Source organism: Bos indicus x Bos taurus, chromosome 25 (assembly GCF_003369695.1).
Source record: "Bos indicus x Bos taurus breed Angus x Brahman F1 hybrid chromosome 25, Bos_hybrid_MaternalHap_v2.0, whole genome shotgun sequence".
Lineage (NCBI taxonomy): Eukaryota > Metazoa > Chordata > Mammalia > Artiodactyla > Bovidae > Bos > Bos indicus x Bos taurus.
In genome coordinates, this window is record NC_040100.1 from 27,984,985 (window position 1) to 28,009,789 (window position 24,805).

The 24,805-nt window shown below is 49.7% G+C and overlaps 1 protein-coding gene across 5 annotated transcripts in view; it reads left to right on the plus strand.

Moving 5' to 3' along the window:
• ABCC6 (ATP binding cassette subfamily C member 6) overlaps positions 1-24,805 on the plus strand; it is a 66,348-nt gene that overhangs the window by 26,460 nt on the left and 15,083 nt on the right. For all 5 annotated transcript variants that reach the window (XR_003508627.1, XR_003508626.1, XM_027527007.1 and 2 more), the window contains 12 exons: positions 3,187-3,279; positions 3,470-3,673; positions 4,249-4,395; positions 5,047-5,134; positions 7,191-7,266; positions 9,219-9,345; positions 9,517-9,693; positions 11,434-11,601; positions 12,053-12,227; positions 15,203-15,278; positions 17,704-17,824; positions 19,288-19,495. Coding sequence is in view for 3 of the 5 variants with exons in the window: in XM_027527007.1 (XP_027382808.1) it covers positions 3,187-3,279; positions 3,470-3,673; positions 4,249-4,395; positions 5,047-5,134; positions 7,191-7,266; positions 9,219-9,345; positions 9,517-9,693; positions 11,434-11,601; positions 12,053-12,227; positions 15,203-15,278; positions 17,704-17,824; positions 19,288-19,495 (1,660 nt within the window). In the remaining 2 variants the exon portion in view is untranslated. The remainder of the gene's footprint in view (positions 1-3,186; positions 3,280-3,469; positions 3,674-4,248; positions 4,396-5,046; positions 5,135-7,190; positions 7,267-9,218; positions 9,346-9,516; positions 9,694-11,433; positions 11,602-12,052; positions 12,228-15,202; positions 15,279-17,703; positions 17,825-19,287; positions 19,496-24,805) is intronic.

Below are 24,805 nucleotides of genomic sequence, written 5' to 3' on the forward strand. Positions count from 1 at the left end.
GCGTAGACAGCGAGACCCAGCTGTACCCTATAAGTGTTTGTCTTGTTGATTACACATAGGGATGGAGCTCTTTAAAGATCTTCCGCTCTGCTCCAGGTGTGGGTGTCAGGCTCACAAACTTTTCTGTAGAGGACCAGGTCAGATTTTTTTTTTTTTTTAACTTTTGTATTTGGAGGATAATTGCTGTACAATGTTGTGTTGGTTTCTGCTGTACAAGTCAAATCAGTCATGACTATAACTATCTGTCTATATATTTATATCCCCTCCCTCTTGAGCCTCCCTCCCACCCCCCTTCCCACCCCTCTAGGTCATCAGAGTGCCAGGCTGGGCTCCCTGTGTTATGCAGCAGCTTCCCACCAGCTGGCTACTTCACACATGGTAGTGTATATATCGGAGAAGGCACTGGCACCCCACTCCAGTGCTCTTACCTGGAGAATCCCATGGACGGAGGAGCCTGGTAGGCTGCAGTCCATGGGGTCGCTAAGAGTCAGACACGACTGAGCGACTTCACTTTCACTTTTCACTTTCATGCATTGGAGAAGGGAATGGCGACCCACTCCAGTGTTCTTGCCTGGAGAATCCCAGGGACCGGGGAGCCTGGTGGGCTGCCGTCTATGGGGTCACACAGAGTCAGACACGACTGAAGCGACTTAGCAGCAGCAGCGGCAGTGTGTATGTATGTCAGCGCTACTCTCTCAATTCGTGCCATCTTCTTTCCCACTGTGTCTACAAGTCTGTTCTCTACATCTGCATCCCCGTTCCTTCCCAGCAGATAGATTTCTTAGTACCATTTTCCTAGACTCCATATATGTGCATGAATATGCAATATTTGTTTTCTCTCTTTCTGACTTGACTTCACTCTGTATAACAGGCTCTAGGTTCATTCACCTCACCAGAACTGACTCAAATGTGTTCCTTTTATGGCTGAGTAATATTCCATTGCATACAGGTTCCGCGTCTTCTTTATCCATTCATCTGTCAATGGATATCCAGGTTGCTTCCATGTTCTGGCTATTGTAAACAATGCTGCAGTGAGCATGGGGGTACATGTGTCTTTTTAAACTGTGGTTTTCTTAGGGTGTGACATTCTAGGAGCAGTAGGGTCTCTCTTAAAACTATTCAACTGTGCCCTTCTAAGCGGCTACAGACCATACTAATCAAACAGGCCCGGTGGGGTTCCAATAAAGTCACTTATGGACACTGAAGTTTGAATTTCACATAATTTCCATGTGTTGTAGAATCTTCATTTGATTTTCATTATCAGTCATTTGGTAGTGGAAAACCTATGGATCATTTTGTACAGCTTGAGGTCTGCACATAAACAGGTGGAGGAATCTGGCCTGCATGCTGGGTTTCATGGGCCCCTGGGTGGGTGTATCAACGGCTTATTGACTGTGAGTGTGGAATGTTCCAGAATACCAGTTGTGTGTTATCATTATTACACGTCTGCTGCTGCTTCTACCCCGACCCTCCCCACGAGGGCTTAGAGCCTGGATGCTTTTTGACTTGCCGCCTTGCAGTCTAGGACTTAGCACACATAGTGAATCCTCATCAAGTAAATAGATGTTAGCGCTTATTATTGGAGAGAAAGGGAGGAAGGACACGGGGGAAAATGCAGGGCAGTGAAGCAAGCTGACCAACCACCCCAGTGAATCTGTAGATGACACCACCCATCACTTTTGTCTGCCTCTTGGCAAACGGTCCCTAACTTCAGAAAGTCACCAGGAGACCCTGGTAAAGGGGGAGGGGTGGGCATTGGGGTTAGCGTTTATAGCATTTTTTGTCCAGAGAGAGCTTATTTAACCTTCTGTTCACAGTCCTCTGAGTATTCTCCCAGCTCTGGCAGGCGTTTGCCTTCTGGGAGCCTCTCCATGTGACCCCTGGGTGGCGATATTGCTGCATAAATGAAACAGACGGGCTAGCTGTTTCATTTTACTGTTTCAGCCACATAAAAATCATTTATCCTCTTGGCCACTTTCACATTTTCCAGAGAGAGAAACCAAAGAGGGAGGGAAGAGACCTGTCCCCAGTCACAAAGCTGGTGGGGGCAGGGCAGCCAGAGAAAATACAGGACATCGAACTAAAGGTGAATTTCATATCAACAGAAGTATTTCTTATTGTAAGTCTATCCCAAACATGACATGGGATATATTTACACTAAAAACTTATTTGCTGTTTATCTGAAATTCAGATTTAACTGGGCTTGCAGTTAAATATATTTATTTGCTAAGTGTGGCGACCCTTGCGGGGGGGTGAATTGAAGATTCAGCTAATGGTTGTATAACAGCAGCCCTTGCTACAGGCGGTGGAAACAGCTCCACTCCCCTCTAATATGAGGAAACTGCAGCGTAGGGAGGGTTACTATCTTGCCCAGGTGTTGCTGTTCAGTGGCTCAGTCCTATCTGACTCTGCGGCCCCATGGACTGCTGCACGCCAGGCTTCCCTGTCCATCACCAACTCCCGAAGCTTTCTCAAACTATGTCCATCGAGTTGGTGATGCCATCCAACCATCTCATTCTCTATGTCCCCTTCTCCTCCTGCCTTCAATCTTTTCGAGCATCGGGGCCTTTTCTAATGAGTCGACTCTTTGCATCAGGTGGCCAAAGTATTGGAGCTTCAGCTTCAGCAACAGTCCTTCCAGTAAATATTCAGGATTGATTTCCTTTAGGATTGACTGGTTTGATCTCCTTGCAGTCCAAGGGACTCTCAAGAGTCTTTTCCAACACCACAGTTCAAAAGCATCAATTTTTTGGCGCTCAGCCTTCTTTATGGGTCCAGCTGTCACTTGCCCAGGGCCACACCAAAGTGTGGCATAAATTCAGGATTGGAACCCAGATCCCCATCCAGAGTCTGTTTTCATCATAGTAGCCAGGCACAACCCTGCCCATCTGGATGCATGTCCTGTCATGACTATGATCGCCCCCCTCCATCATGTGAGGTTCATCATTTTTCCCTCCCCCACCAAACACAGGTGGGCTCCATCTTCCGCGTGTTCCCTTCTAAGGAGCCCAGGAGTCCCGGTCTCTATGACCTGGTGGCTGCTTTCATTGGACTCTCTGACACCTCACTGCCTTAGGACCTGAGTCTGAGCATCACAACCATCCACAACCACATCCACAACCAGCCCCGTATTGACAGCTGGGCTCCTGGAGGCATCTCATGACATCCAGCCCCCTCTTTATCCAGCTTCTAGGGCCATCTGCCCTCACCGCCATCGCTGTCTTCGTGAGCCTCCTCCCTCTGAATTTCTTCATCACCAAGAAGAGGAACCACCATCAGGTTTGGCATTTGGAAGAAGGGACACTCCAGGCTGGAAGGGGGTGGCAAGCCTGTAGGTCTCAGGACCCGTGCTGGTGCAGGGCAGCGGGGAGGAGGCAGGTGCAGGATAGGGGTGGGGGCTTGTGGCGGTTGCAGAGAAGGAACATTCCAGACTTCCTATCCTATCCTGTCTTCTTCCCTCTGGTCCCAGCAAGAGCAAATGAGGCAGAAGGACTGTCGGGCGCGGCTCACCAGCTGCATCCTCAGGAACGTGCGGACGGTCAAGTACCATGGCTGGGAGGGAGCCTTTCTGGACAGAGTCCTGCACATCCGGGCCCAGGAGCTGGGCGCCTTGAAGACCTCCAGCCTCCTCTTCTCCGTGTCTCTGGTGTCCTTCCAAGTGTCCACGTTTCTGGTGATGTCACTCTGGTCCCCCTGCAGAGCAAGGACTCGGTGGGGGGGAATGCTGGGGGTGCAGGATGAGGGCTCCCCATATAGGCTCATGGGGTCACCATCACACCGAGTGACTGTCACAGACTGACCATCACCTAGCATGACCATCGTATCAGTAACACCCGGAAACATAACACCACCAACCCCTGGAAATGAACCCCCCACCCAGTGACATTTAGAACCACAAGTGCCACCAGGACCCAGAGTACTCCATGGTGGCTGATACCTTCAACTTGAGTCATCTTCCCAGAGTCTAGAGTCATAAATCCCATTGTTGTCTAGAACCACGAAAATGCCAACAAGATGGAAAAATGCCTCATCATCCAATACCTGGAACTAAGAGTTTCTGATACTAAGAGTGGGGGCCACATACACACAACTCCCTCCATCAATAGCAGAATTTGGGGGACGATCTAGGTGGAAGAGAAGCCATTGCAACATGGCAGGTGTGGCCATTTGGCCCCTGGAGACCCGCAGCCAGCCTGCCTTCCCTGGCCACATTTAGCAGCTCATTGTCGCCACCCGTGTCTCACCCAGGTGGCCCTGGTTGTCTTTGCTGTGCATACTCTGGTGGCCGAGGAGAACGCCATGGACGCCGAGAAAGCCTTCGTGACCCTCACGGTTCTCAACATCCTCAACAAGGCCCAGGCTTTCCTGCCCTTCTCCATCCACTCCATCGTCCAGGTGAGGCCGCGGGGAGGGGAGGCTGTCCGGGAGGAACCTTGCAGGCTAGGCTGGAGCAAGGAAACAAAACTGGGAAAGAGATGGCCGTTCACAGGGAACAGTGGGAAGAAGCCAGCAAGCATCCTCAAAATAGGCAGCATCACCTTTCTAGCAAACCCATCTGTGAGGATCCATTCTGGTCCCTTTTTTACATTAATACAAATGGATTTCATTTCATTTCTCTTCTTTTACTGTCTCTACTCACACTGTGCCTCCTTGCACGTGATGAAAATGAGAAAACTGCTCCAGCTGAGACATTCCTGTTTGTTCTTTCATCCCGGAAGACAGGCTTGGGGCTGGGAGTGGAGACACCCCCAGATGGACAGAGTTTGTAATTGTTCCTGATGTTAGGCAATCAAAAAAGCCACCGTCCTCCTCCCTGGTCCGGTCTGCAGAATGGAAGCAAGGAGCTGGGAGCTCACCACCAGCATTGCTCCAACCTCATGCGCTTCATCATCCGTGACCTGGAAAGCTTTGTGCTGGTGCCTTGTAAATGTGTAGGGCTTGGTAGGCAGGAAGCTTTCCCAGTATCCTGAGGCACCCGACACCCGAAGTCTGAGTTCGTTTGTGGCCCTTACTGTACAGCTGACCCTAAGGCTTTGGTTTCTCCAGGCCCGGGTGTCCTTTGACCGCCTAGCTGCCTTCCTCTCCCTGGAAGAAACTGACCCTGGGGCTGTGGACTCGAGTCCCTCCAGATGCGGTGAGAGCTGAGTTCAGCAGGAGGGGGTGGGAGAGACAAGAGAACCAGCAGGGCCCGCCTTCCCACTGGTGGAATGCCAGGACCCCAGCTGGGGGCTGCCAGCGATGGGACTGCATGTGCAGACCATGCTGTAGGTGGTGTTACTTGGAACAGGCACTGTGTATGAATCCTCCCCTTGTGACTAAGCAAGCTTCAAGCTGCCTACCTAGAAATCATCCGAATCCAAATTCTGGCTCCAGCACAGACCCCAGGATGGGTGACCTTGACCAGTTATTAATCTGCCCGAGCCTCAGTGTTCCCATCTGCAAAATGGACATGGTGATCATCACAGCACCTCTGCACAGGATTGTTGTGAGGGTTGAATGGGTCCTCTGAAGCCTCGCAGTTAGAGCAGGGCCCTGCAGCAAGTCAGCATCCAATGCATTTTAGTTATTATTAGAATTATTATTGGTAAAAATCCAATAATCCAATAAAACTTACGTCAGCAAAGAGAGCTCTAAATAACCCCAGATTGGTGTTTCTGAGGCTCCTCACGGTTCTGGCACGTTTTCAGCTGGGCACAGCCACATTTAGCCGAATTGATGTGATTTGGGTGTTTGGAGGTGGATGCTGGCTTGGAATCCCAGGATTGCCTTGCTGCTGTGTGGCCCAGGCAGTAACAGCCCCACTCCTGGCCTCTGCTCCCCACTGTGGCAACCCACCTCCACTGTCCTGAGGACCGTCCTGAGGGCCATCAAGAGAGAGCAGGCCCCCGACTCTCGGGAGATGCCCAATAACTAGCCTGGGGTCCAAGATGTCATGCCTGAATCCCGGCAGGAGGCCCCATGGGCCAGAAACCCCTGAGTGTTATTTAAGTCATGATTCTGACATACTTGATCACCTGCCTATGACCGGAGCCTCACCACACCCCCCTGCCCCCACCCCAGTCCTTGCACTCTCACACACCCTGAGAGTGAGATTAACACAAACACCAACAGCTGGCAGTGACCAAGCATTTACCATGAGCCAGCACTTTGGAAATGCTTTACTTAGTGATGACCCCCTTGAACCTCACCACGGCACCACGGGGTAGGTGCTCCCATGACCCACCCCCTTTGCAGATGGAAATGAAGACGTACCCCCACACCCCAGACTTAAGAAAGGACAAGCCCCCAGAGCAGGGTAGTCAAACTCAACAAAGGAAAACACAGGACTCCCAGTTAAATCTGAATTTCACATATTAAGAAATTCGGATTTTTTTTAGCATAAGTATCTCCCATGTAACGTGTGGGCAAAATTATCCTGAAAAAGTGCTCATGGTTTATCTGAATTTCAGATATAACTGGGCATCCTGCAGTCTGAAACCCTCCCCTAGAGACCATCCAGTTCAGTGGGTGTTGACTGCTTATTAAATGTAGGGTTCTCAGGCCTCACCCTCAAGCAGAGTCTCCTTTATTGGTTTGAGCTGAACCATGGAGAGCTTTGTGTTTTTCAAAAAAAATCTTTCCAGGTGATTCTAAATGTGTATTCAGGGTCTGAAACCACTAATCTGGTGCCTCACTTATTACATGGATAAAATATCTGAGACCCAGAGACATGGGGAGACTATATGTTCCTGGTTACATCAGTGGTCCCAGTGAAATTAATAACACTCCATCTCCAGGGTCCTGGATCAGGTGATAAATTGTATCAGCTGCCCTCTAACCTTTTCTGTGAAGGACCCAGTTGTACTTGTTTTAAGCTTTCCAAGTCCTTTTTTCTCTGTCATAACTGCTCACCTCTGCCTTTCTAGTGTGAAAGCAACCCCAGGAATACATAAATGAATGGGCGTGGCTGTGTTCCAATAAAACTTTATGAAAATAGGCAGCAGACAGGGTCTGGCCCCTAGGCTGTGGTTTGCCAACCACTGAGTTATGTAACCATCCGACAGGGAGAGAATGTGACCACTTCAGGGTCACACAAGCCCGTGCGTGGAGGAACAGTTTGTTTAGTGGGGGAGATTTCCTGCGGCCCGTGGGTGTCCTGGAGGAGGGGCAAGCCGGGAGCATCTTGTGTAACTGGCCTGTATGCCTTGTAGCTGCTGGGGAGGACTGCATCAGCATACAGGAAGGCACCTTCACCTGGTCCCAGGAAAGTGCTCCCTGCCTGCGCAGGTACAGCTGGTTGCCCCCGGAACAGCCTTCCCTTGGATGTTGGCGAGGTGGGGGAGGCAGACGGGAAAGCAAGAGTTCCCACAGACGGACGGGGAACAGGGTTTCTGAGCCTTGCCTATCAGGGAGGAGACGCCCCTCTGGTCCCCAGGCTGGTCATGTTGATGTTGATGGAGGCCTGGCCAAGAGGAGCCCCAGGGTCCGGTAAGCCCTGGCGACTTCTGTCCCTGCTATGTCAAACTGGCCATTGTCACCTCCAGCCCCCAGTTCTTTGGCTGGGTCTCTGTGGCAGAAAACCCCAGCCAATAGCAAAGCTCCCTGTGAAGGGAGAGGAAACACCCTGGACTGTATCTGTGTTACATGTCATCCACTCATTTCATAGTGTTTATTGAGCACTTGCTATGTGCCAGGCCCCGTTCTAGGAACTGGGAACAGAGTGAAGAAAACAGACAAGGGCCCTGTGCTCTTGGGGCCGACATTCTGATGGCAGAGGGTGGGGTGGGGTGGGGGTGGGGCAGCGGACACAAATGAGAAATCAGGGTGAGGGGGCAGAGTGATGTCAAGGGAGGGGTATGTGCAGTGAGGGAAGGCCTGGCATTTAAACAGAGGTCAGATAACGGGAAGGAATGAGCCTTGCATGTGTTTGGGAGAGGAGCTTTCTAGGCAGTGGGAAGAGCAAGTGCCAAAGTCCTGAGGCAGGTGTGTGCCTGGACCCAGGACTCTCCACCTCTGCATCACTGACATTTGGGGCTGAGAGTTCTGTATGGTGGGGGCTGTCCTGTGCCCTGTCGCAGGATTAGCAGAAGTCCCAGTATTGAGAGCAGCCCCACCAGGTGTGACAACTGAAAGAATCTCTAGACTTTGCCACTTGACACTTGTGGGGCACGATCGCCCAGGTGTGTGTGAGAAACAGGACATCAGCATGGCTGCCGTGATGGTATGCTGGGCGTCCTTCAGGATTGTCAGAACCTCACCTTTCACCCCAAGTGAAGCGGGAACTGCTGGGGCTGCCACTGGGGAGTTGGGTTTGAACAGGTCCCTCGGGCCTGTGTGTGGGGGATGGACTGAAGGGCATGGACAGGGTGGGGGGCAAGGGCTTCAGTAGGGAGAGCAATGAGGAGCCTGTGGCTGTGACCTGGGCAACAGGGGATGCTAGTTAGATCCTCCCAACCAGTACACTCTGTGTGTGAGTACATGTGTACATATGGGTGTACATCTGTGTATGCACACAGGTGTGTGTGCGAGAGCACTTGTGTATGCACTTGTGTGTGCACAGATTGTGCATATGTCATGTGCATGTCTCTGTGCACATGTGTGGTGTGCGTGTGTATGTGTACTTGTGTGAGGGTGTGCATCTGTGTGCAGTCTGTGTGTATAGTGCATGTGGGCACAGTTACATGTGCCCTTGGGTATGCTGGCATGTGTGTATCTGTGTACAGGTGTGCATGAGGTATGGTGTAGTGAGTGTGCACAGACCCATGTGTGCATGTGTGCATCTGTGTACACATGTGCATGCATGTGTGATATGTGTGCACAGACCCATGTGCACATGTGTGCACGTGTGTGTGGTGTAGTGTGCCCAGACCCATGTGTGTACACATGTGCATGTGGATGTGGTACAGGGCATGTGAACAGACCTGTGTGTGTGCATGTGTGCATTTGTGTACACATGTGCATGCGAGTGTGGTATAGTGAGTGTGCACAGACCCGTGTGTGTGTGCATCTGTGTACACATGTGCATGCATGTGTGGGCACGTGTACAGTCGCATGCAGGATGGCAGCTCGCATAGCCATACAGGGGTTGGGAGAGGAAGGGGGCCCCAGACATCCTCTTAGTGGCCCCCCATCCTGGATGAGTTACCAGGAGCCGAGGCCAGTTGTCTGGTGTTCACCAACTCTGCCCAGACTCAGGCTGAGTCCTAATCAGGGACACATCGCCCCTTCTGTGTTGCCAGGATCAACCTCACGGTGCCCCAGGGCTGCCTGCTCGCTGTTGTCGGTCCCGTGGGGGCAGGAAAGTCCTCCCTGCTGTCTGCCCTCCTCGGGGAGCTGTCCAAGGTGGAGGGGTCCGTGAGCATCAAGGTGAGGCCGGGCCCCTGCCGTTCACTGGACTGTCCCCCGCCTCTGCTCCTCCCGGTTCACCGTCTCACAGCTAAGCTCCTCTCTGCCTTTCACCACTGCCAAGAACCTGGCTCCCACCGCTCCTCCAAAACTGCTCCCAACCCCGTCCCCATCAGCCTGTTTGTCTTTTAGGGTCCGGTGGCTTATGTGCCCCAGGAGGCCTGGGTCCAGAACATGTCTGTGGTGGACAACGTGTGCTTCGGGCAGGAGCTGGATGCACCGTGGCTGGAGACGGTCCTGGAGGCCTGTGCCCTGTGGCCAGATGTGGATGGCTTCCCTGCAGGGGTCCACACCCGAACCGGGGAGCAGGTGAGGGTCCTGGGGGGCCTTCATGGGCCAGGGAGGCACGGTGGCTGGGGGCCATTGGTTGCCCTGACCTGTGAGGGAAGGATACAGGGGAGACAGAGTGGGCAAGGAAGTAGGGGAGGAAAGGGGCCCAGCTCAGGGCCAGGAACATAGCAAGTGCTCAATAAATAGTCTTTAATGAGAATGGTTGAAAACGGAGACTGAAGAGAGGCCAGGAGACATGGCAGGGGTTGGTGGGGTGGGGGGTGGGGGCTCTCTGGAGAGCTGGGAATGAGGTGACCCAGGCTCCTGCCCTGCCTCTCTGCGTGACAATGGTCAGATTGCTTCCTCTCTCAGGACCTCACCAAAAGATCTGGGCTGAGATGTTTAATAAACAGGATGTGTGCATCCAGAGCTACAGGTTGGGCTGGGATTGACAAACTATGACCCACAGGTCAAATCCAGCCCACCAGCTGGGTTTGTAAATAAAGTTTTATTGGAACCCAGCCACACACATTCATTTACCTGTGGTCCGTGGCTGCACTTGCACGATCAGGGCAGAGATGAGCAGCTGTGACAGAGACTAGGGTGGGGGTGGGGCAGCAAAGCTTTATTTATTTATTTTTGGCTGCACTGGATCTGCGATGCTGCATGTGGGCTTTCTCTAGTTGCGGAGAGTGGGGCCTGCTCTAGTGTCAGTGCACAGGCTTCTCACTGCAGTGGTTTCTCTTTGTTGCAGAGCATGAACTCTGTGGTCCACAGGGCTTTAGTAGCTGCAGCATGTGGGTTCAGTAGTTGTGGGACACGGGCTTAGTTTCTCCACAGCAAACGGGGTCTTCCCAGACCAGGGATCAAACCATTGCAAGATGGCTTCTTAACCACTGCACCACCAAGGAAGCCCCTGCAAACCTTTCAGTAGTTCTTATCTGGCCCTTTACAGAACACATTTGCTGACCCTTGGATTAAGGGGTTGAGAGTGGAAAAATGGGAGATAAAGTTAAGTAAATGGGTAAGGTTTCCTGGAAGGAAGAGGAGAGTTTCCAGGAAAGGGTCTGGAGGAGCCAGAAAGAGCAGCTAGAAGGCACATCTGGGGAGAAAGACAAAGCGTCCTGCAGCCAAGTGGAGGGAGTGGGGTGCCTGCTGCCGTCCACCTCTGTGCACCTGTGCCACACCCTAAACCAATCATGGTTTCCCATTCCCTGCTCCCCTGAAGCCCACCCCGTCCTGGGTCACAGAAGCTCCATCCTTAAAGAGCTCAGAGCCCAAACCTTGGTGTCCTTGATTCTGCCTTTTTCTTACACCCATGTCTAATCCATCAGCAAATCCTGCTGGATCCCCCTTTGAGGTAGACCCAGACTGTTCCACGCCCCACCCCAACATCACCTCTCCCCACATAATAGCCAGGCAGTAAATATGAGTGGAATGATGAATGAATGAAAGTAAGGACTGAAAAGTTCCCACTGGATTAGGCAACAGGGGAGTGACCAGTGTCCATGAGGAAGGCTTTATCAGTGGAGAAATGGGCATAGAATCCGGACTCAAGGGGAGGGAGAGGCAGATGCAGGAAGCTTGGCTGGAAAGGGGAGAGGCCAGGCAGGTGGAGGCTGGGGGCATGTTGTCTTGAGAGCAAGTGCTTCAGGTCGGAGGTGGCCATGGAGGACAGGCACTGTGAGCCATAGCTCGCTCTGGTGAGCAGGCGTGTCCCCCATCACACTGGCATTGTAGATGTAGACCCAGGTTCCTGTCCGTCCCTTGTCACCACAGGGCATGAATCTCTCTGGGGGCCAGAAGCAGCGGCTGAGCCTGGCCAGGGCCGTCTACAGGAAGGCTGCTGTGTACCTGCTGGATGACCCCTTGGCAGCTCTGGATGCCCAAGTTGGCCAGCATGTTTTCAACCGGGTCATTGGGCCTGATGGGCTGCTCCAGGGGACGGTAAGTTTGGAAAAATGTCTCAGAGGCCATAGTGCAAAGGTAGAGAAAGTTCTATCCTACATCTGCTCACCACCACCCTCCTGGAATTCAGTTTTCCTCTTTGTAATGGTCAGCCTTTGCTGTGACCACGCTGCGTAACAAACAGTCCCCAAATCTCAGTGGCTTACATCTTCAGTCAATTCTTGCCTACGGGCCTGTGGTTAAACTACCACAGCTCTGCGTCAGGTCACTGGCCAGGTTCAGGTGAACTGTGTCTTCTGGTTTCATGACAGGTTGAAGGAGCTCCTTTACTTCTCTGTTGGGACATGCCATTTTCAAGAAACAGGGCAGTAGCACAAGAAGGGGAAGTCTTCCCACTCTGAGCCCCAGGACATTCCCCCAGCCAGCCCCCTCCCCCAGCTCTGGAACAGTGGTCAAGTGCGTGAGTGTAACTTCCATCCCTTCCTGCCAGACTCGGATTCTCGTCACCCATGCACTCCACATCCTGCCCCAGGCTGATTGGATCGTGGTGCTAGAAGATGGGGCCATTGCAGAGATGGGTTCCTTCCAGGAGCTGCTGCACAGGAAAGGGGCCCTGGTGGGCCTTCTGGATGGAGCCAGCCAGCCAGGAGATGGAGGAGAAGGAGGTACAGGCTGGGCTTTGCTGGTTCTCTGTGCCTGGCTTCTGCCACCCTCAGAGAGGAGGCTACACAGCTCCCACTGGCCAGAGTGGAGCCTTCAGACCACACCCTCCCTAGAGGCCCAGGCCAGAGGCAGACAGCTCTTCCATGAGGCCACCCGTCCCCCAGTTGGTGCCAGTGGAACTTTCTATGAGCCAGGGACTGTGCTAAGTGCTTCTATAAACATGCATTGTCTTATTTGGTCTTCACAACCCCTCTATGAGGCACTGTGCAGTTATTTTTTTCTCCTTATTTTTCATTTTTTTATGCAAATGCAGCTTACGAGTCCAGCTTTCATGTGTCTGTGTCTTTACATGAGCCAGGCTCACATCTGTTCATCACGGTGGTGGTTCACAGACTTTTGGATGCAAAAATTTACTTGAAACACTCATTTAAAATGCCATTCCAAGCTCTCCCCATGAAGATTCTGGGATTCAAAGGCTTTTGATGGTTGTGGTCAACATACCACATTTTGAGTAAGAAGACCCAAATATGATATCCCTAGACTGGCTTCTCAGCCTTTTGGCCAGGGTCAAGTGCATGCGTGCATAGTTGTTCAGTCGTGTCCGACTCTTTGTGACCCTTTGGACTTGAGCCCACCAGGCTCCTCAGTCCATGGGATTTTCCAGGCAAGACGACTGGAGTGGGTTGCCATTTCCTTCTCCAGGAGATCTTCCTGACCCAGGGATCCAACCCACGTCCTCTGTGTCTCTGGCATTGAAGGCAGATCCTTTACCTGCTGAGTTCTCAGGGAAGGTCAGCTTTAGTACGAGGGCTTCCCTGGTGACTCAGTGGTGAAGAATCTGCTTACCGACAGAGGAGATGCAGATTGGGTCCCTGAATCAGGAAGATCCCCTAGAGTAGGAAATGGCAACCCACTCCAGTTGTCTTGCCTGGAAAATTCCATGGACAGAAGAGCCTGGTGGGCTGTAGTCCACGGGATCGCAAAGAGTTGGACATGACCTAGTGACTGAAAACAGACTAGAATACCTAGATGTACTTTGATATACCAAGTAAGGCAATAAGAATGTAGCTCTTGATTGGCAAATGTAACTTAGTGGTAAGTAAATTATAGCATTTTATATCGAAACAAGTAGGTATAGATAAGTAGGTATTCATACAAATCTTCAAGACAGCCATGCAAGAAAGTTTTGTGTTTTTTGTGGGTGCTATGTACCACAGAGGTATCATTTGATTTTGTTATTAGATGGGGGGTATGCGCTTGCTCAATGAATTGCCAGCAGTTTGAAAGTTTGATGTTTGTGTTGGGGCAGGAGATTCATCCTGAGTTTATTATTTATGCCATGATTAATCCTACTGAGTTATGTAGCGTTATCAGAAGCATTGTTGGATGGGACTTCCCTGGCTGTCCAGTGGTTAAGACTCTGGGTTCCTGGTGCTGGGGCCATGCATTCAGCCCCCCACACTGCATGGTATGTCCTGGCCGAGAGCTTCCTCAGGACCAGGTGCCAGGGCAGCAGATTCACGGCACAACTGTGGACTCTAGGCGCCCACTGCCGCCAGCCCTCAGACAGGACCCACCACCCCAGACCCCAAGCGCATTCAGCACCCCCAAGGCCTCATGGTGGCCAAGGAGGAAGGGGACGGGGCCGCGGGGGCTCGGCAGCAGGGTCCAGGTCGGAGCAGGAAGGGGCCCACAACGTGCTCACGAGGGTGCTCTGTGAGTCCACCCCGTTGTGCAATTATCGCAGCCACTTTTCAGAGGAGCAACTCAGCCAGAAGAGAGTTAAATAATTTGCCCAAGGTCTCAAGATTAGAACTTGGGCATGTTTGGCTCTCGAGTCTGTGCTTGTAACTGCTACAGGGGCCGAGCAAGGAGGTCACTTGGTGTCTTGAGGCCAGAGGCCCCGGGTGGGCCAGCTAGGGGTTCTAGCTACCCAGAGAACACAGTCCTTACTGGAAAAATTGACAGTGTTCTGGTAGGAAAGTCAGCGATCCACGTTCAGCCACAGTGATGATAAAGAACTGCCAAGATCACCTCCATTAACTCATTTAATCACCACTTAGCACCTGTGAGCTCAGTACTGTATTTACCTTCATTAAAAACATTTATTTATTTTAACCAGAGCATAATTACAGTATTGTGATGGCCTTGGCCATACAGCCACATGAATCAGCCACGGGCATACTTGTGTCCCCTCCCTCCCTCCTGAACCCCCCTCCCACCTCCCTCCCCACTCCAACCCTCCAGGTTGTCACAGAGCATCAGCCTGAAACACATACATTAATTACTATATGTAAAATAGATAGCCCGTGGGAGTTTGATGTATGACACGGGGAACCTCCAATTTTTAGATGAGAACTGAAGCCCGGAAGTTCAAGAACTGGTCCAAATTGACCTGATTCGTAAGTGGCAGTGTCAGGCTTTGAACCTCCATCTGTATGCTGTTTGCTGCCCCTGCAAGACAGAGCTGGGGCTCACAGCCAGTTTTCCCCCATCCCAGGCTCCGCCTCCTCTGCTAAGCAGTAGCTCACTCTGGTTAAGTCCCTAAACATTGATTCACTGTGTCACCCACCTGAGGCTTGAAGATAGGACCCTCCCAGCCTGGGGGATGGTGAGCAGGAGGGTCTTTCCTTGGGGAGAGGACATCTGAGATTGGGTGAGAGCTACATGGAAAAGAACATTCCAGAAACAGTGGACTGCTTGCAAGGGCACTAGGGGGACTCAAGCGGTTGGACTTGGTGCAGTGATTATTACTGTTTCCCAGCCCCAAGTTCATAGCAGATGCTTGGTTATTTTTGCCAAGTGAATAAGTGAGTGAATGAATGAGGTTCTGGGAAGAACCCAGGGAGGACAGGGTGAGAGAGAAGGAGCCAGGTGAGAGCACGCGCATGCTCAGTGAGTGGAGGCAGCAGAGCCAGTGGGTGTCAGAGCCAGCATCAGGACCCCACTGAGTGACGCGGCTCTCTTGATCTTGCAGACACAGAACCCCCGGCCGGTGCCAAGGACCCCAGAGGCTCTGCTGCAGGTGGGAGGCCTGAGGGCAGATCAGAGAGGTGAGTTCGCTGTGGTGCTGAGCACAGGGAGGGCCCGAAAGCCGAGGCCGAAGCAGAGGCACTGTGTTATACCGCCTGCATTTCAGGAGGGTGGGGCGGCCCCAACCATTCTGGGTTGAACACCTGCTGAAGACCCACCACGGGGCCCAGTGCAGGACGACTCACCAGAGACCGCTGGCTGGTCAGTTAGCCAAAATAACTGAGTCCCCACGTGTGCCTTTCACAGAATGACCAATCTGCCCTCAGGTGTGATGAAGGTCGTGGAGTTTGTCAAAGTTGTCTTGTGGCTGCAGCGGGGCAGGGCCGATGCAAAGAAGGAGTCAGGCCATGCTTGTTATTGTCCGTGCCAGGCCCTATGGCTCATGCTTTGAGGGGCATTGGCGTAAATTGGTGCTGGCGGGGTCACCAGGGGGAGGCCTGGTGTCCCCCTTTCTCCAGCTCCCTCTAGCCGCTCACTGATGGACTCACTGAGGTGCCATCTGCAGCAGGGGAATGGGCCACCTGTGCGTTCCATTTTTATGGAAAGTGACCTTGTAAAACAGAACAATAAGACCACTGGGCACCGGAGAGTGAGAATTTAAGTGCCAATTGTTGGGGGACTACAAGGGGCAGTGGAGGGGCCTCAGTCCCTGAGGCTGGGCCCAGTTCCTCCCATCACAGCCAGTCACCCAGCACACTCCTGGGCCATTCGCTGGGCAGGCCCACGGTGTATAGTATCCTAAGTAAGAGCAGATAGATAGACGTGTAGATAGATGATGGGTAGATAGATAATAGATAGAGAGGTAAGTAGGTAGGTAGGTAGACAAATAGCAAGACAGAGAAAAACAGATACATAGATGCAGGTAGATGAATATTGTATTGGAAAAACTTGCTAATCATCAACCCCCTTTCTCTCCATCATTGTCTTTTCGTTGCTAAGTTGTGCCCGACTCTTTTGTGACCCCATGGACTATAGCCCGCCAGGCTCCTCTATCCATGGGATTATCCAGGCAAGAATACTGAAGTGGGTTGCTATTTCCTTCTCCAGGAGATCTTCCCAACCTGGGGTTCAAACCTGTGTCTCCTGCATTGGTAGGCAGGTTCTTTACCACTGTGCCACCAGGGAAGCTCTCACACAACTACATCATTCACTTCTGACACCAGATAGGTGCTCCCCTACTCCCCACAAACCTTCACAGCAAGCGATTCTCCAACACCAACAGGATGTCCTACAATTGAACTCAGTTCTGACGCTGACCACCTGGAAAGAATGTCAGCTCCCACAAGTGAAGGGCTCAATCCCTCAAACCTGCTCCCCCCACTTCAGATGCCAGTCACAAGTAGTAGGTCCCCAGGGTTCACACAACTTCTGTCCTACTTGGGGACGAATCGGGGGCTTGCGTCACACCCTCCTTGAGTTTGATTAATTTGCCTGAATAGCCCACAGCACTCAGTGTATTGAAGGGTGCGGTCAAGTGGACAGCCAGATAAAGAGACACGCAGGGCGAGGTCTGGGAGGGTCCCGCACACAGGAGCTTCTGTCTGCATGGAGCCCCGTGTGTCAACCTCTGGGTGTGTGCGCAAACCTGGAAGCACCCCAAATCCCATATTATTGGGGCTTTGTGAAGCCTTCCCCATGTGGGCATGATTCATCATTAACTCCATTTCCCGCCCCTCTTCCCTCGCTGGAGAATTGGGGTGGGGCTGAAAATCCCAAGCTTGTAATCATGGCTTAGTTTTTCTGGTTACCAGCCCCCATCCAGAAACCCAGCCAGAGTCATCTCAGTAGAACAGAGATGCTCTCAAGGCTCTTCTCACTTAGGAATTTACAAGGGTTTTAGGAGCTCTGTGCCAGGGATGGGGTCAAAGACCAAATATATATTTCTTAACATAAATCACAATATCACAAAGATAAATTGATAGATGAATAAATAGATTGATGGGTAGATGATTGGTTGATAGATGATTGATAGATAGTCAGACAGACATAGAGTATCCCCATTTTACATCTGAGGAAACTGAGGCATGGAGAGATTAGTCAACTGCCCCATGGTTTCACAGTAAATGGCAATTCATACTTAAGGTCATCTGCCTACTCAGCCACAGTTAATAGGAACAATCCGAAAGCGTTCAGCAGACTTCCTGAAAACCTGGACTGACAAATCTGAGAGTAAACAGCAGGTGCAAAATGATTGCAGCAATGCTCAGGCCAAAATGAAAGCCGAGAAGCTCCTTCAGTGAGATGGCATTGGAAGAACAGGCTTGGCCAACTCTGGGGTAATAGGTGGCATCTAGCTGGCACTGCAGATGAAGAATGGGAGCTTGGCACCTAATTGGTGCTCACAGTGTTAGTTGAATGAATGAATGAGTGAGTGAGTGGCTCAGTGGCTACCATACACGGCATGAGGAGAGACACTGATTTGTCTTTATTTGCTCTAAATGACAGGTTCATGAAGTTAGTGCCTGAGAAGGACAGCGCTGCCTCAGAGGCCCAGACAGGGCTTCCCCTGGATGATCCTGAGGGGCCAGGACAGCCGAAAGGAAAAGACGGCACTCAATATGGCAGGGTAACCATCTGCTGCTCCCCTCACCCCACACCCACGGCTGCTGCTGCCGCCCAGGGCTCGGGACCTCCCAGCATACACAGCACTGGGTGTGGGAAGAGGCTGGGGGGCACGACTCACCTTTATTGAACGCCTACTATGTGCCAAGTAAGATTCCAGACACTTCATACTCCTTAATGTTCACAGCCACCATAAACTCAGATGATGATGGCTCCATTTTAGGGAGGAAGAAACTGAGTCCTTAAGGAGTTTAGAGATTTGTCTGTGTTCTCACAGCTAGCAAGTGACCACCTGGGACTCAAACTCAGGACAGTCTGAATCTGAAGTTTACAGTATTTCTTCTTTCCTATGCTGCTTTGTCCACCCACCCACTCCTACCTGTTCATTCATTCATTTATCCATTTTCCTTTCCACCCACTCACCCACCCATCTACTCAGGCTTCTATCCATCTCACCCAGTCATCTAACTCTTCACTCACCCAGTCATCCACCCATCCTGCCATCCGTCTATCCCCCCAGCCTCTTACAGACCCACTTTTTTACTCTTCCACCCACCCATCTACCTGTTCACTCACCCATTCGTCCACTCAACCATCCACCTACTCATCCACCCAGCAAACATTTTCAGAACTCCCACTGCGTGCCAGACGATGTTTCTGCCTTGGTGGAGATTGCAGGCCAGTGGTGGTGGGGTTAGGAAACAATTAGGCTAATAAGAAAGGTGATATCAGGTAATGATAGATGCTGTAAATAAAATAAAGACAAGTGATGAGATAGGGACCAAGAGTCGGGGGCCTGCTTGGATAGGATGCTCTGAGCAGTGACATTTGACATCCCTGAAGGAATCAGCCGTGGAAAGAGCAGCGAAGAGCGTTGCAGGCAGGGGGAACAGCAAGGGTCAAGGCCTTGAAGTGAGAAGAAGCCAGAGAGAAGGATCCCATGAGACCGCCAGATAGTGCATAGCGGGCGGGTGAGGTCAGAGGGTGTACTGAGGTTCGGAATGTCTTCTGAGAGCAAGAGAAAGTCAAGGGCAGGTCAGCAACAGCAATGCGGGGTCAGGTGGATGTTTGAACAAGTTCATTCTGGGTGCAGCTGCATGCAGAATTTCATATTTGTAGGAACTAGACCTTAAATAAATGACCCACTCTGCGTCTCAGTTCCCCATCTCTCAAGTGGGAAGTATGAGGATAGAGACACGTGCCTGTCCATAGTAGGTGTTCAAATAACCACTCCCAACCCAGGAAGTACCACCACCTGTCCCCGTTAAGGCTCCCACTGGCCACCTGGGAGCCATAGAGGAAGGGGGTCCTGAGACTGGGCGGGCCTGGGGGGAGGTGGTGCTCCAGGCGGGAGGTACTGCATGGTGGCTCCGTCTGCCTGCTGGCGTGCTTTGGGAGCCCCACCTGACCCTTCCTGTCTCCCCCTGGGGCCTCGCTCTGCCCCCATCTCTCCTATGTGTGCTACAGGTGAAGGCTACCATGTACCTGACCTACCTACGAGCGGTGGGCACCCCGCTCTGCCTCTATGCACTTTTCCTCTTCCTCTGCCAGCAAGTGGCCTCCTTCTGCCGTGGCTACTGGCTGAGCCTGTGGGCAGACGACCCCATCGTGGACGGGCAGCAGACTCACGCGGCCCTGCGGGGCTGGGTCTTCGGGCTCCTGGGCTGTCTCCAAGGTACCCCCCTCCATCCTCCAGCTGCACCCAAGAGTGCCTCGGGGCTGCCTCACCTACACACCTAGGCTCATCCTCTCTTTCCTGAACATCTGTGCAACGGTCCTGGCTGCAAACACAGACCTGCATCCTTAAGCTGGGGCTGGGGAAGTCCCTACTTTTACAGACCCCTTAGAGTTTCTCCCAGCCTCATTGGCAAAGGCAGAATGTTGGCTCCCAGGTTTGGGGGCACCTGAGCACTTAGGTGGGGCAGCAGGTCAGCTGGACTCTTTCCCTCCCCCAAGCAGAGAACCGCTCCAAAGTCTGGCTGCTGTTGGCTTCCAGCACTCCCACATGGCTGCCGCTGCCCCCTCCCAACCCCCAGAGGAGGTGGGTCCTGGACCATTTCCCCACCATCAATGCCCCCTAACTTCTCTCTCTCTCTCTTTTTTAAAATAGCTTTATGTTTTGGGTTCACAGCAAAATTGAGCAGAAGGTATAGAAATATACCCCCCACTTCCACATGTATATAGCCTAGGTCATTATCAACATCCCCCAGTGGTGCGTTTGTCACAAATAATGAACCTATATCCTAGCTACCTGAAGTCCACAGTTTTTTTTAAACAGTCTTCTTCTTCTTTTTTTTGGTGGGCAGGGGGAGGCTGTGCTTTGCTTCAGTTGAGGCACATGGGATCTTTGATCTTTGTTTCAGTATGCAGGATCTTTAGTTGCGGCATGTGGGATCTAGTTCCCAGACCAGGGATCCACCCTGGGCCACCTGCATTGGGAGTGCGGAGTCTTAGCCGTTGGACCAGGAGCGAAGTCCCCTGGAGTCCCCAGTTTTCATCAGGGTTCACTCTGAGAGTTGTACATCCCATTAGTTCATTAGTTCAGTCACTCAGTCGTGTCCAACTCTTTGCGACCCCATGAATCGCAGCACGCCAGGCCTCCCTGTCCATCACCAACTCCCGGAGTTCACTCAGACTCACGTCATTCGAGTCGGTGATGCCATCCAGCCATCTCATCCTCTGTCGTCCCCTTCTCCTCCTGCCCCCAATCCCTCCCAGCATCAGAGTCTTTTCCAATGAGTCAACTCTTCACATGAGGTGGCCAAAGTACTAGAGTTTCAGCTTTAGCATCATTCCTTCCAAAGAAATCCCAGGGCTGATCTCCTTCAGAATGGACTGGTTGGATCTCCTTGCAGTCCAAGGGACTCAAGAGTCTTCTCCAACAAAACAGCTCAAAAGCATCAATTCTTCGGCGCTCAGCTTTCTTCACAGTCCAACTCTCACATCCATACATGACCACTGGAAAAACCATAGCCTTGACTAGACGGACCTTAGTTGGCAAAGTAATGTCTCTGCTTTTCAATATGCTGTCTAGGTTGGTCATAACTTTCCTTCCAAGAAGTAAGCGTCTTTTAATTTCATGGCTGCAATCACCATCTGCAGTGATTTTGAAGCCCAAAAAAATAAAGTCTGACACTGTTTCCACTGTTTCCCCATCTATTTCCCATGAAGTGATGGGACCGGATGCCATGATCTTCGTTTTCTGAATGTTGAGCTTTAAGCCAACTTTTTCCCTCTCCACTTTCACTTTCATCAAGAGGCTTTTGAGTTCCTCTTCACTTTCTGCCATAAGGGTGGTGTCATCTGCATATCTAAGGTTATTGATATTTCTCCTGGCAATCTTGATTCCAGCTTGTGTTTCTTCCAGTCCAGTGTTTCTCATGATATACTCAGCATATAAGTTAAATAAGCAGGGTGACAGTATACAGCCTTGACGTACTCCTTTTCCTATTTGGAACCAGTCTGTTGTTCCATGTCCGGTTCTAACTGTTGCTTCCTGACCTGCATACAGTACATCCCATAGGCTTGGACAAATGTATAATGACATATATTCACCATTAGAGTGTCATATGGAATAGTTTCACTGCCTACAATTATCTGTGCTCTACACCTTCACCTCTGTTTCATCGATCTGATTGTCTGTGCTTTCACCAATACCACACAGTCTTTTTTATTTTTTCTGAGTTCTATACTGTATTTTTCTTCCACATTTATTGATGTAGTTGACACGCAGCTCTGTGATTTGACTTACATCATGAACTGATTACCATAATAAGTGTGGTGAACATCTGTCATCTCTGTATAAGATACAAAATGTTAAACAAATATTAAACAATTTTTCTTCGTGATGAGAACTCTTAGGAGTTACTCTCTTAGCTTTCATATACAACATACATCAGTGCTAATTAGGGCTTCCAGGTGGCTCAGACGGTAAAGAATATGCCTGCAATGCAGGAGACCAAGGTTCGATCCCTGGGTCGGGAAGATCCCCTGGAGAAGGGAATGGCAACCCACTCCAGTATGCTTGCCTGGAGAATTCCATGGACAGAGGAGCCTGGCGGGCTGCGGTCCATGGGGTTGCAAAGAGCTGGACACGACTGACTAACACTTTCACTTTCAATGTTAATTATATTGATCATGTTGTACATTACATCCCCAGTATCTACTTACCTAATAGCTAGAAGTTTTTAACTTTTGACCACGTTTATCCAGTTCTCCCTCCCCCCACACCTCACCTCTGGCAACCAGAAATCTGATATGAGTGTGTTCGTTTGTGAAGTGTAATACATACAACGCTGTGTTAGTTCCTCTTCAGAGTTTTCAACTTTCCCTTACGGTACTTGTTGACTATTGGTCTCATGCCAGTTTCCTGCTCCATAACATAGTAATTTGATATTTGTCTGCATTTCAAAATGGTGCCCATGGGAAGTCTTAGTTATGCTCTGCCACCATAAAAAGATATTAGATAATTATTGACAATATTACACTATATATTTCATACCTCTTGACCCATTTATATTGTAAAGGGAAATTTGTCCCTTCTCTGATCTATTTCTCTCCTCCTTCCACTCCCCTCTCCTATAGCAACCTCCTGTTTTTCTCTCCGTGTGACTCTGTTTAGTTATGTTTGTTTATTTGTTTTGTTCTTTCGATTCCACATATAAGTCAAATTACACAGGATTTGTCTTTCTCTGTCCTTTCATTTAGCATAATACCTTCTAGGTCCATCATGTTGTCCCAAATGGCAAGAGTTTTCTTTTCGGCTGAGTCATATTCTATTGTATATATACTGCGTCTTGTATATCCATTCATCCATCAGTGGGCACTTCTGTTTCTTCCATATCTTGGCTTTTGTAAATAATACTGCAGTGAGCATAGCGGTGCCTATATCTTTTCAAATTAGTGTTTTCATTTGGGGGGAATAAATGTCTAGACTTGGACCTGCTGGATTGTATGGAAGTTCTACTTTTAATAGTTTGAGGAGTCCCATACAGTTTTCCATGGTGGCCACACCAGTTTACATTCCCCTCTACAGCGCATAAGGGTCCTCTTTTCTCCACATCCTCACCAACACTTGTTTTGTTGTCTTTTTGAGAATAGCCATTCTGACAGGTGTGAGATCATATCTCATTACATTTCCCTGATGACTAGTGATGGTGAGCATCTTTTCAAGCACCTGCTGACCATCTGTATGTCGTATTTGAAAAAATGTCCATTCAGATTCTCTGTGCATTTTTCAGTTGGGTTGTTTGGTTTTTTGACATTGAGTTGGATGAGTTCTTAGTATATTTGGGATATGAACCCCTTATTAGAAATATCATTTGCAAATAACTTCTCCCATTCAGTAGGCTAATTTTTCATTTTGTTGATAATTTACTTCACTGTGCAAAAGATTTTTAGTTTAATGTAGTCATATGTTATTGAAAGAGGTTTTTGTTGTTTGGGGTTTTTTTTTTTTTCATGAACAAGTGCTGGATTTTATAATCTTTTTCTGCATCTATTGATATGATCATGTAATTTTTCTTCTTTAGTCTGTTCTGTAGTAGATTACATTAATTGATTTTTCAAATGTTGAAGCAGCTCTGCATATCTGGGATAAATTCCACTTGGCCATGATGTATAATTCATTTCATACATTGTCGGATTTCATTTGTTATTTTGTTGAGGATTTTTGCATGTCCGTTCTTTAGAGACATTGGTCTATGCAGTTTTCTTGTAATGTTTGTCTGATTCTGGCTTTAAGGAATGCTGACCTCATAGAATAAGTTAGGAAATACTCCCACTGCTTCAATCCTCTGAACGATATTACAGAGAATCTGAAAAAGATTGTAGAGATTAATGTAATTTCTCTTTAAATATTTGTTAGAACTCAACGAGGAACTCACCTGAGCCTGGCACTTTCTGTTTTGGAAAGCTATTATCAATTCAGTTTCTCTAATAGTTTCTGAATAGGCCTACTTGGATTATTTCTTCTTGCATAAGTCTAGGTAGATTGTATCTATCAAGGAATTGGTCCATTTCTCCTAGGTTGTCAAATTTATAGGCATAGAGTTATTCATAGTATTCATTTATTATACTTTTAATATCCATGGGATCTGTAATGACATCCTTTTATTTAAAAGTTCAGATATTAGTAATTTGTCTCCTCTCTCTTTTTTCTTAGTCTGGCTATAAGCTTGTATTTTTTATCTTAAAAAATTTTTTTTTTATCTTTTCAAAGACCTTGGCTTTGTTTTCATTGATTTTCTTTATGATTTCCCGTTTTCCATTTCATTGATTTCTACTGTGCTTTTTATTGTTCACTTTCTTCTGCTCCTTTTGGCTTCAGTTTTCTCTTCTTTTTCTAGTTTCCTAAGGTGAAAGCTCAGATGGTGAATTTTAGAGCTTCCTTTTTTCCTAATATATGCTTATTCAGTACTATCAGGCTCTCACTAAGTCGCTTCGGTCTGACTCTTTGCCACCCTATGGGCTGGAGCCCCCCAGGTTCCTCTGTCCATGGGATTCTCCAGGCCAGAATACTGGAGTGGCAGCCATGCCCTCCTCCAGGGGATCTTCTCATCCAGGGATCAAACCTGCATCTCTTATGTCTTCTGCATCAGCAGGCAGGCTCTTTAGCCCTCGCACTGCCTGGGAAGCCCCGTTCAGTGCTCTCCATTCATCTTAAGTACTGTTTTCACTACATCCTCCAAATTTGATGCCGTGTTTTTATTTTCATTCAGTTTAATATATTTTAAGATTTCTCATGAGGTTCCTCCTTTGACCCATGTGTTACTTAGAAATGTGTTGTTTAATCTTCAAGTATTTGGGGATTTTCCAAGTATTGTTGTGTCATTCCACTGTAGTCTGAGAACAGACATTGTAAAGTTTCTCCTCTTGTAAATTTGTTAAGGTGTTTTCTGTGGCCCAGAATGTGGTCTATCTTAGTGAATGTTTCATATGAACTTAGGAATTTGTGTTCTGCTGCCATTGGATGAAGTGCTCTATT